The 12,636-nt window shown below is 41.7% G+C and overlaps 1 protein-coding gene across 1 annotated transcript; it reads left to right on the top strand.

Annotated features, from left to right (window-relative positions):
* The first annotated feature begins 967 nt into the window (after nt 1–967).
* On the top strand, nt 968–11,626 carry LOC133126965 (pyroglutamyl-peptidase 1-like). Its single transcript, XM_061239515.1, has 5 exons — nt 968–1,132; nt 4,309–4,361; nt 6,929–7,045; nt 7,407–7,639; nt 8,616–11,626. The coding sequence occupies exons 1-5, from the start codon at nt 1,099–1,101 to the stop codon at nt 8,800–8,802; spliced, it is 624 nt and encodes a 207-aa protein (XP_061095499.1). The 5' UTR covers nt 968–1,098; the 3' UTR covers nt 8,803–11,626.
* The last annotated feature ends 1,010 nt before the right edge of the window (nt 11,627–12,636 follow it).

Raw genomic sequence — 12,636 nt, 5'->3', positions numbered from 1 at the left:
CCAAAGCAAATTTTGATTTTTTCACTGATGTTTCCAAAATACCAGATTTTGTTACATAGGCCATCATAATAAAAGAGGGATAATTTATTTTTGATGGGTTTGATATCCAAGCTATGAATTTTATGTGCAAACTGATTTCTGTTTTAAATAAAAACGCAATTGTATTCGTAATGGTGAGAGGTGTTCGCCTGAGAATGGATGTGATTTCAGCTTTTGTTCAATACATTGGTGAAGGGAGTTGCTGCCATAGCCTATACACTTCATTACAAGGGGTTTAAATGTGTCCTTGTGATTGAATTTCGCACTTTTGCTTTTCCATTCAGTGGTAGAGAAGGATATCCTCTGTTGCCACTTGGCTGACAACCAACTGTCAAGAGAGCACGTGGCTCAGTCTTTGTCCTTGGCAGTATTGCGGGCTAATATTTCACAACCTTAATTGTGCAATACATAGAATAACTCAACTCTAATGGCTACCAGACAAATGTTAAAAAGGTTCCCGACTTACTCCCCCCGAGTGTGTCTGTGCTTATGATGCTTTCAAATACAGTCCCACAACAGAACTTCTCTGCAGCAGTGTAAATATCCTAAATAGCTATAGAAAAGAAGTGTAACTAATGAATTAATGTCGAAGCTACAGGATACGTGTCCATTTCCGTGAGCTCATTTGAGATCATTGTGCTGCTCCTGCGCTACTCATTACGGCAACCGGACATAGAAAGCTGTGAAATTGAAAGCGCTTTCAAATATTTTGAGTGAGAGTGCAGTTATTTTATCAGAATTATTCGATGCAGTCTTACATTCATACAGCAGACAGCCTCCCAGTAATTGTTGTTAACGGAGTACGCGTCACAGAATCATCCACAGGCGGTCGAATGTTTACGTAGAATCAGCTGATGCAGGTGTTTTACGCGATTACGTCACACGCAGCCTATCAAGGAGAGAGCGAGAAAGACGGGGAAAGAGAAGGGGCAACTGCAACTAAACCGGTTGCCGTCAGAAAAAGTGAAGAGACAGGGCGAAACCCTTTGCACGGGCGGATCTCCTGTTAGATTATTGTAGATTACGCAGGTTATTTGAAATAATAGCCACCGGACGACGATGAATAACAGTAAGAGGACTGTTATAGTGACAGGTAAGTGTTGTCAACTTTACTCTGCTTGCTTTGTGTGGTTCGCTTCATATTCTTACTGTCCAGCTGCACAAGTCCAGCGTTGAAACCGGGAGTGACAAACAATGTATCCATATATAATTCAAATGCCACATCCTTGACCTACGTATTTTCTTCATTTCCCGCACGCCAAACAAATATATACCGTTTCTATACCGGTTTTTTTGTTTTATTTCGCTTGATGGTGAATTGTAACACAATTTCAACGACAACAAGATCTTGTTGTTAAGATCTGCAGTAGGCTAACTACTTCGTGTGTTTATTTAAAGGTGTCTGATGAGTGGTAGTTAATGTCCATTTAGAATGATGACATGTATAGAATGAGAGTTTTATTCTAATCTAGCTAATTAGTTGTGTCTCTTGAATGGCACAATCTGTTAAGCGCAACGAAATCTAAACCCTAGGCCTTATGAATAACGCGGACAAATTTATCTTGTGCACGATAAAGTAAAGTTATCCGCATTTTTTTTAATGACAATAGGCTGACTCATTTCTTCCCATTATGATGACAGTCAGTTCCTACAATGGAAGTTGGAAAGCGCATCGACGTGCGCACGAAGTCTTGTGAAACCTTGGTGTTACGGGCACTGTCGCCGGCGTAGCGTACTCGTTGCAGACTGTAACGTTTAAAAATAAGAACTAATCGACAGTAGTTGAAAATAAGCCAGCTGCCTACTGCCGACCGGAGTATCCCTTCCAGACACAAAGCCCTGTGGAAATCTCGGGTCAGCCAGATAAAACATGCAGATTGCCTGGGAACAGTGTTGCACACAAAAGAAAGCTGACAAGCAGCTGCCGACCCTTCTCCCCCCTCCAGTCACCCCCTCAAACAGATAGTCCCAAGAGAACAGAATGGGCGATTAATTCTGGGGCCAGTGTTATGGCATTCTATGAAAACACCGTCCCAACTGGTCTATTGTAATAGCTTCACAACTTTCTCGACGGAGCGGAATATTGCTTTCGTCACAACTATTTTTGGTATTTATGCTCCGAGCTATTCCTTGACAATCTAGACCAGAAGCATTTCGACTGATCATGCCAATCGTACTTTCTTTGTATATAATATTGTATGTTTGGACATGCCACTTGGAAAACAATGTGATTTTATTTGAATAAGGTGAGTTGCAGTGGTAGACATCGTCATAACTTTCACTGCGGAACAGTCGACAAGGGAACAATTTGATCGGTGCAGACTCTTGACTTTTCTTCCTCTCTGGAATGTGTAAACAACACTGAATGTTGGCTGTACTTGAGTGGTTTCAATACATTCGGGCCAAAGTCAGATGTCCTCCTAACATAAAATTCACCGTGGCTGTAAAGTAGCTTGCAGAAAATGTTCCACTTTTGAGTGGAAGCTGCCATTCTGCTATTTGAGAGTTGTTTTGAGACAGCAGACCGAGCAGCTAAACCAGTGTTTTGAAAGGTGACGTTTCGAAAGGTGAAGTGCAATCTGTACCACTTTCCAGGATGAGAGAACATCAGACGTGAATTTCAGATGAAAGACAATTATACTAATTATAATTATATAATGTCATTTACTAAAATTACTTTTCTGGGTAATTCAGCTGTTCGCCAAATTACCATTAAGGTATTGAATTCATGAAGTTATGGAGTCATAATTCCAAATATGATATTTTCGAATATTAACACAATGTGTTTTATGATTTATGATTTTATGATCAACCATCCCCATTTCATAAGTTAAGATAAAACATGTAGAATAATTTGTTATTTAGCTGATTCTTTTATCCAAAGTGACTTAGTTGATTAGACTAAACAGGGTACAGTCTCACCTGGAGCAATGCAGGGTTAAGGGCCTTGCTCAAGGGCCCAACAGCTGTGCGGATCTTATTGTGGCTAGACCGGGGCTCGAACCACAAACCTTCCGGGTCCCAGTCACCTACCTTAGCCACTGAGCTACACGCTGCTCGGTACTTTATACAGACCCCAAGCTGCAGTTGCCATGACCACTTTCAAGATGGCTGTGGCATTTTGACATTGATGGGGTTTTTGTCTCCAGGGGAGTGGCATGAAGCAGAAGTGTGCCTACAGTCACTGGAGCTCCAGCTGCACTGCAAAAACCCCAAAATAAGCCCATCTCCACAAGCATTTTAGTCTTATATGTTGATAAAAAAAAAGAAAAAAATATTGCCAGTGACATGAGGCAGTTTAGCTCATTACAAGATTTGCCAATGGGGTAAGAAAATGTGACTTGTCAAGCAAATGTTAACTCATAGTATAGCAATATTTTCTACTTGAGAGGAAAAAGATACAAATTTCAAAACTAAAAGACAAACATTTTTGCAGTGTGGAAACGGTGTCAACAATCGCCATTGGTGTGTGAGTGTGTGTATGAATGGCTGAATGAGAAGCATCAGTTGTACAGCGCTTTGAATAAAGGCGCTATATAAACGCCAACCATTTACCGTTTATCATTTACCGTGTCAATGTAAACTGATGACACAAATCAAATATGCTCCAAACTGTAGGCCTAGTGTCACGGCCATATTTGACTCCCCATGGTGGCTGAACAGAGGCTGTACAGTGTCTGAACTGAGCTGGGACAGGTCACTGGAAGTATAGTAAGATAAGAGTATGCTGATGGACCACAGACGCCAGATAACTATGACGTAGCAGGTAGCATGTACAAGGTGTAGCCGGTGGAGGACTGACATAGGTAGTGTGGGTTGCAGTTGTAGGTGTATTCCTTTCAAGCTTTCCTTTCAAACTATTAATCGAATACTTACCTGAAACTTGATATCCATTAACTGGAGTGAGGCTGGCATATATGAAGTGTCCTCAGTACTATGGATGGGAGGCACTGATCTAGTTAATGGATGTTTTTTTTTTTTTTTTTTTTGTCCTTCAGAGATGTAGGACCTGTTGAAATTTGTACATCCTCTGCTCAACGCTTCAAGTGGGGTAGGCACTTGATAGGAAGGCAACGAGTCTGTTTTTACAGGGGGAAATCGGTTTCTAGTTTTAAGGTAACCAACCAGTTTAGAGACTGCAGCAGTTGCCGAACTGTCCTGATGTGTGCCAACAACTGCACCTGGGTTTTCTGGGTTACCTTACTTGGAGTTGTTGATGGAGACCGTTCACGTAACACTTTTGTGCATCTGCTCTCCTTTATTTCTCAGGTTTTGGGCCCTTTGGAGAGCACTCCGTCAATGCCAGCTGGGTGGCGGTGCAGGTAGGAGACCCTTCAACACCTTTCACCGACTGCAAAGCACCCTCTCCTCAGCTCTCTTTTCACGTGTTATGGTGGCTGTTTCAGTTCCAGCGCTGTGGTGTTACACACTTGATTTTCCACACCACTCAGAACTCACATGACTGAACCTCACAGGATGGATGACTGATTTCAATCCGCACACGGCCAACCGCGTTCGCGCACAGCGAAAGCCCAGGAAGAAAAGCAGTTCACCTTGACTTCCTCGTCATCGAGTCTATTTCTGAATTGAGTCTTTACCGTCAGCACCTCCTCCATTGCACAAAAGTGTTTATAAACAAAAAGCTTTCTCAGAGCATGAAGCCTGTTGATGCACAGTTTATGAAATATGTCGCGATCCCCGGCCGAATGCTAAGGTCTGTGTCAGTTCTATAGCAGGTAGGTTGAAGACCTTGTGCATGAGTTAAAGAGAACTGGCTATGCTACCTCGTGTCGGTGTCAGATACAATAATCCCCGGCTGAATGTTAAGGTCTGTGTCAGTTCTATGGCAGGTAGGTTGAAGACCTTGTGTTTTTAAGGTGACGGGAACTGGCTCGTGTTACCTCCCGCGTTTGGGTGGCCTGGCGTCAGCGTTGAGATGTGAGTGCAGTTGCAGGCAGAGGGAACAGCAGCGCAGCAAACCTTTGAGTCTCTCTCTCCGAGGCTCCTTCACCCCTGTGAGCTGCATCTCAATGAGGAGAGGCAAAAATCAATCTAAAGCAACTTAACTAAGTGCCCGCAGTGCTCCTAAGCAGAGACCGAACTGGCAGTAAATTTAGGCGGAAATTGATAAATGTATTAGCGCTTTCTCCGACTGTGGGTTGGCGGTTGTAAACAAGCTAAACCCCAGGCTGTGAATCACCAATTATAAAACTACAATGTTGTGCGGAGTAACTCACAGTTAGGTGTAGGCTTCATCCTTGTTTATGATTGTGCTGTTTCTCTCACTGACAGTGTGGCCCCATAAGTCTCAAAGTTAAAGAAAGAGCATAAATTCCTTAAAACTTAGACTTTGCTAGTTTATTAGTGATATCCTATACTTCCAACTATTTTATTCCAGTTGCAGATGGACTTTCTACATCTAAAAATGTTAATACTCAAATGATTGTTAGTCTTGTTTGTATTAACAAAATCTGAAAGAGAAACATCTTAAATAAAACCCGGGCATGTCTGAAGATTAATGACTTCATCATATTGTTATTATTTTAATATTTATTTGCTCAGCAGACTACTTAAATCGCTTCTATTTTTATTTTGAAGTTGCCGTTTTATCATTCAAGACACTCATCGGAGATTATGTCACGAATGGAAATGGAAATACCTTGTGTGCAAACTTTGCGGAATATCAGAAAATCTTAGGTCTCATGGGTTCCTGGGTAAGCTCACTGGGAAAGTCCCAGAATTCCTTCCAGAGAAGAAAGAGTCTGAGCCTTTGATGTTAATTAAAGTGCTTCCTTCTGTTGTGGAGGACTAGGCCGTGGTTTGCCTCCTGGGTGGGGGGGGGGAGAAGAAGAAGAAGAAGAAGAAGCAGCAGCAATAGTAGTAGTCCTAATTGAAAGCAAAGCTGATTTCATTGGAAAACGTGTTGTTATCTGCAGCCTGCGTCACCGTGCCTGCGTGAGTTGTGAATTTGAATCGAGGGCCGGAGCAGGAGAGAGGTTAATGTGCGGGCCAGGCTGGGGGAGGGGCGCGGGCCCTTTATTGGGAAATTAGAAGGGGACAATGGTTGTCAGGGTGTCTAGACAGACCTGATAAGGATATTAAACGCAAACAAAGGGCTGCTTTGTGTAGGGGTCAGGGACTTGGTCAAACAAGACTCGTTTCAATATTTATGGGGGCCGGCGGCCGAGGTCTGTGGCCCGGTGCAGGGGGGGGGAGGCAACGCACTGAATGGACATTGGGTTGCTCCCATCTCCCCCCCACGTTTTTCCCCCAAAATGGCCGCCCCATTAGCTCAGGTTGGTCTTAATTGTTTGTTGTGGTTGTGGTGGTGGTCTGCCTGATTCACATTTATTTTGCTGGGTGTGTAATTTGATTAATAATTACACTGGACAGGGCCACCTCTGGACACATTTATTAGAATTTCAAAGAACCTGTGATTTCTTTTTTTTTTTTTTTTCAGTTGTGTCACTGGTTTTGAATGATGAATTTAATAATGATGAATGGTGGTTTAAAAGACCAATCTAGGTAAGGAAAAACACACAGTACACACATGCTCATAGGGCCAGTTTCACAAACACCGATTAAGCCAATAAAATTTTTTAATGGAGATCAAGCACTAAGCTTAATTGGTGTCTATGAAACTGGCCCATCGTGTCTCAAATACCATCATGAAGCAACTTTTTCCATTTTTATCTTCAGCCTTTTATCTTTCCATTCTCTCCGGGCTAGCATTTCTAAATTTTCATATATATTTCTGCATTTGTTAGGCAACATTAAACAGTGGCAAAGCAGTTCCCCTGTGTTCACGGCTAGTGTTAACGTGCTATGCCTTCGGTTAAGAGACAGGAAACAGGGTTTCTGAATGAGCTGTGTGTTCCTGTTTCTGCAGGAACTGAAGAAGCTGGGTCTGGGTCATGAGGTGGACCTGCACGTGTGTGAGGTACCTGTGGAGTACCAGACCGTCCAGAGCCTGGTACCATCGCTATGGAAACAGTACCATCCACAGGTTAGGGTCGGAATCGCGGCTGTTCTTTTCCACACTGTCACAGCGTGGGACGGCAAAGTCCAGTCATGCACAGCCAGAGAGATTTTTACTTTCCATTCTGGTCCACTTTCGCTCAACGCTACAAGCTGAAAAGGCAATCTAAATAGTCATTGATCTGATGAAAGGGCTTGCTCACACAAGCCCCCCGCTGATGCAGCCTGACGTCACGTTTAAAAGACTATCAAACAAGATGCACAACCTGTACAACCTGTGTGATTTGTATAATTATTTTTAGCCACTACTTGATGAATAACTTTAACCTCCTGCGTCCCAGCCATTGTGACTCATTGTTGCCATCCTTTAAAATGCTCCTGTCTCTCAGCTGGTGGTACACGTAGGGCTGTCGGGCATGGCAACCACCGTCACCTTGGAGAAGTGTGGTCGCAACCACGGTTATAAAGGCCTGGACAACTGCAGTTTCTCCCCTGACGCCCAGTGCTGCGTTGAGGGGGGACCTGACTGCATCGACTCCATCATCGACATGGACTCCGTGTGCAAGAGGGTGACCTCCGCGGGGCTGGGGGTGGCTGTTTCTGTGTCCAAGGACGCTGGCCGGTAAGTGGACCGCCTTATTGGGAGTGGTTAGCATGCTAATGGCAAAGCTAACTAATGCCAAGTTAGCATTAGCATTAGCATTAGTTAGTGTTAGTAGAATGTTTGTATAGTGCTGGTGATTATAGATTTGGTGTGTTTGTACCATGAACTGGAATTCTCCAACATGACCACACCGTTCATATCATCATAAGAAGGTTTTAGAAATTTTTATGTTATATTAAAATGCATTATTGGCGATACATGTGTTGCGAATGCATTCATTGCTTCTTACACAATTATTATTATTATATGTATTAATGTACTGTATTCATAGAATATCCATTTTCATTCTCGATGAAGCTAGATTAAAAAGTTTGGCAATCTGTTTCATTAGCAAAATAGTCTTTGATGCTGATGACAGTCTTTTAGCTTTTAAAAAAACTAAAGCATCAACACAGGAGTTAATTGGAGAGAACTGCGTCATCTTTTTTTTTTACTTGCTACCTTGAGTTAAGCACTCATTAATAGCTTAAAAATAAAATGGAAGCTCTTGTTCGCAAATCTGTTCTCTGTACCTGCGATGGCATCTGGATATTTTTGGCCTTAATGGCAGAGATTTATCTCTCTCTCTCTCTCTCTCACACACACACACACACACACAGACACACACACTCTCTCTCTCACACATATACACTCACACACTCTCTCTCTCACACACACATACACACACACTCACACACATTCTCTCTCTCTCGCACATACACTCACACACACATACACACTCTCTCTCACACATACTCACACACTCTCACACACACACACACACACACACACTCACACTCTCTCTCACTCTCTCTGTCTCACACACACACACACACACACTCACACTCTCTCTCTCACTCTCTCTCTCTCGCACATACACACACACACACACAGTGTGACTCTATAAGGACATGAATAAGCCATTTCCCTGCCCGTCCCCCTGTCCACCTGGCAGGTACCTGTGTGACTTCACCTACTACACCTCTCTGTACCTGAGCCGCGGGCGTTCGGCCTTCGTGCACGTGCCCCCGCTGGGGAAGCCGTACAGCGCCGAGGCGCTGGCCCGCGCCCTGCAGGCCATCATACACGAGATGCTGGACCTGCTGGACCAGGCTGAGAACAAGATCCACTGCCAGCACTGACGCTGAGCCACCCGCCTGCAGCCACAGACCGCTACTGCCAGCTCCCAAACAGACCCGCTGCCCCCCCCCCCCCCCTCCTGCCCGGGGGGGACTGCACTCAATCACAACCAGCCAGACGTCACTGATGATCTTTACCCCCCCTCCCTCAGGCTCATCCCCCGACCACAGGGTTCACCTCCACACACCTCACCGTACGCTCGCTCCCGAGCAACCACTGTGCTTCCCGCTGTCGAGAGTCTGAGAGAGAGAGAGAGAGAGAGAGAGAGAGAGAGAGAGAGCGGCAATAGGATTGGAGTACTGGAGTAAGTGGGAGAGTGAGTGAGAGAGGGAATAGGTGTGAATTCATTTTGGCGCGAATGTGCCCATCGGTGACGAGTGAGGGTATGACACAGGACGGGACAGTCGGACTATCGGATATCACAGCGGAGAAGACGCCACAGCGTGATGGGCAAGTGGCCCAGTAATATCAGGTGAAAGTGCAGTCGGAAGGATGTCGGTGCGTCCGCATGTTACGATTCGCCCTCTCAAATTTCCCCCAGTTATGATTCAAACTACAAGCCCAATCTTATTTATTTCTCTATTTTATCTGAAATACATTCTCATTCTATGAGCATCTTACGACATTTTTTATTGTGTCTTTCAACAGTTTAATCATTGATTAAAATCATTGAGTTTTCTTCGATCAGTCATGAAAGCCACAGATATAATGGTGCCAATAGGATTATTGTTGAAATAAAGTTAACTGTGATTTATTGTACATTCAGATTTGTTGACTTTGTTTTCAATGATTTGGGTTCAGTGTACATGCTCTACTCGTGCTTAATTTCCTACGAGTGGAAGCATTTTAAAATGGAGGCCTACGCTGCTTCAAATTTATACAAAAAAAACACAGAGAACAAATAACGTATCTCAAGATTGAATCAATACTGTATCTAAAGCCCTTCAACTCTCAACCTTTTTTTAATTTGAACTAAAACTATGACTGGTTTTCTGAATCCTTTTCTTGATACAAATAGTTGATGTACTTCAATGTGGAACACAAACTTCTGCTGTTTTACAAGATGTTTCTGACATTCTTTTTTTCTTTATAAGAAGCTATACTGTACCTTCTGTTGCTAAGGTTATTTATGTCACGTAGCCGCTTTGCTTTGTTTATCGTCTGTTTTGATTACCATTTCTGGCGCACAAGGCATTTCTATTGACCGCCATGATGAATTTTGTTTGTGTTGCTTCTTCACAGTTGCGAACGCTTGCACTTGTCCTATCCAAATTCATCACGTCTCATCTTCCAGTATTCTGAAATGTACTGTAAATTTACTGTATGGCCTTTATTCTGGATTCTTCCTGTGCTGTTTCTCGGTTCATTTTGTATGACTGTGAGTCATAAATATGCCTGATTTTTAATACACAGAACGTTAATATTTTAAAATAATCACACTTGGTACTGTAAACGCAAACTAAAGAAATGTGATAATCTACTGTTTAGATTCCATTTTTGTTTTACTGTGAATGTGACATTTAAAATATTCAGCCAGAATTTTATCCTTATTTGTGTAGAGAAAAGCGTCGCCTTGGATTTGCGTTTTAAATGTTTTTCTCCTATTATACTGGGACAATTAAATGGGCATTTCTTCCTTAATACATACATGGAGCTGACATACTTAATGTTTGTTTATGTTCCTTGTTAGCCCTTTTCAGAAGTGTCAGTCCTTTCCGTAGAGTATATGTTTATTATGTCCATCATCACAATGCAACCGTGGCAAAGCCATGCAGTACTTATGCACTTCTAAATTCCTGATCGTACTTGTCACTCTACCAACCAAATGTATATTTCATTGGAGTCACATACCACCCTCTAGTGGTGTATAATCCACAGTTTTAAATAAGAAACAACTTGAGGGCAATGTTTTCGTTACAGCATGGTCTATATCTGTTTCTAAATATTTAACTTTGATACCTTATCAAGTGTTTGGGACGTCATAGATTAAAAGAGTTTATATTTTGGCTAATAGTGAGAAGCATGGCTGCTTCTTCATTAAGGATATGTTCTTAAACGTTGGCTGTTTTATCTCGGCATAAAATGCTTGATTTCATCTTGGTTTTTGGTGAGTTGACACTAAATAAGTCTGTTCATTCAGCTTCTTCGGCCCACGCTCACCCAGCAGACTTCTGTAAAAGTGTTTTTGTCTCTCATAGCAGTGTTTTTGTCTCTCGTAGCAGGGACCGTTTTAGTCATTTCTGATCCCATGAAGCAGCCTTTCATGCAAAATCAAAATGACACGAAGATACACAGTGATGAGATTAACAATGCTAATGCAGTTCAGAAAGGCATATTTATTTCTTGCAGGTTTCTAAATGTAAATTGACCATCCTGTTACGATAAAAATAAGTGGTGCCTTTGAAACCAAAATACATAATTGGAAAGGGCTGTGTAAATCCTAGTAGATAAATATTTCTCTGCAAAGTACTCTTGTGAAACTCTCAAGTATCTACAACTTAAGCCCCAATATATGCGCTTTCCAAAATTAATGGTTTTACATTGAGAAAAAAATGTAAAATGTATACCTACCTCTTCTACTATTCCCTTGTTCTAAATGTGATTGTTATTGTTTATTTTTGTGGTAAACCATATATAATTATGACACCTAGATTTATATCAAAGTCCTCTGTACAGGAAATATATTTTCCAATAAATATTTGGTATATGGCTTTTAAGCTGAACCATGTCTTTGTAACTTTGTAAACGACAATGATCTTGTCGTTCAAAATGGCTGCATTGGCCAAAAAATGTTTTAAAAATAAAAAAAAGAATCCTTAAATGAAATTGCCGCGGAGTCTTTCTTATTCCTTGTTTCAAATCAAGAATGTGATCCGACATTAGATTACATTACATTTATGGACTTTGGCCACAGACACCTTTGAAGAAAGTGGCTTTCGTAGATGAATGGAGTCCAGCTTTAAGACACGAATTATTCCGTAGTGCTAACCTGCCATAATACATAAAAAATACACATAAGCATTTTATTTCAGAATGAAAATGGGGGCAGTGTAGTATGATGGTTAAGGAACTGGCCTTATAACCCCAGGTTTGGGGATTTGATTTCTAGGTCTATTACATTACATTACATTAGTGGAATTTTAGCAGATGCTCTTATCCAGAGCGACGTACATTTTTATTATATGGAGCATGAGACAATCCTCCCCTGGAGCAATGCAGGGTTAAGGGCCTTGCTCAAGGGCCCAACAGCTATTAATACCAACAGGAATTATAAGGTATTATACCATCTAGCACTACACATGATTGTGTAATCAGTTGTGCTGGCAGAATTTTTAAGGTTACAACACACACAAATTGTCATTCTCCAGTTGTGAATGTTACATTTTCTTTTCTACCTTGACATGCCACAATTATTAATATTTGCTAGCCGAGTGAGAAATATTATCTTTTGGAACAATTGTAAATGTTACATTTAACTAAACATTAAACAATATAAATTGGGTAAATATTGTACGTGACGCAGTAGTACTATAAAATAACAAAAATAGCAATGACAGACTTAAAATGCGACACACATGTCCACATGTAGCTATCTTCCAGCATTGAGCTAGATGTTGTATTTAGTTTTCTCTGACATTTAGGAGGACTGAGAGGTGCCTGTGTGTCTGCATCATTACAGCATCTGCATCTAATGTGATAATGGAATTGAACATAATGAATAGTTTCACCACACTGGATTTGCAATAAAAAGACGAACAGCCTCTATATTTTTTTTATTATTTCTATTAATAAGACTTTTTTTTGGCTTATTGAAGAGCCAATTCTTCCATGATTAT

Source organism: Conger conger, chromosome 4 (genome assembly GCF_963514075.1).
Source record: "Conger conger chromosome 4, fConCon1.1, whole genome shotgun sequence".
Lineage (NCBI taxonomy): Eukaryota > Metazoa > Chordata > Actinopteri > Anguilliformes > Congridae > Conger > Conger conger.
Note: the sequence above shows the minus strand (reverse complement) of the source record. Positions and strands in the feature narration are given on the sequence as shown.

Coding starts and splice junctions, on each gene's coding strand:
- LOC133126965 (XM_061239515.1), top strand. CDS start 1,099: ATGAATAACAGTAAGAGGACTGTTATAGTGACAG. Junction 4,362..6,928: donor CCAGCTGGGTGGCGGTGCAG/GTAGGAGACCCT, acceptor CTGTTTCTGCAG/GAACTGAAGAAGCTGGGTCT. Junction 7,046..7,406: donor GGAAACAGTACCATCCACAG/GTTAGGGTCGGA, acceptor CCTGTCTCTCAG/CTGGTGGTACACGTAGGGCT.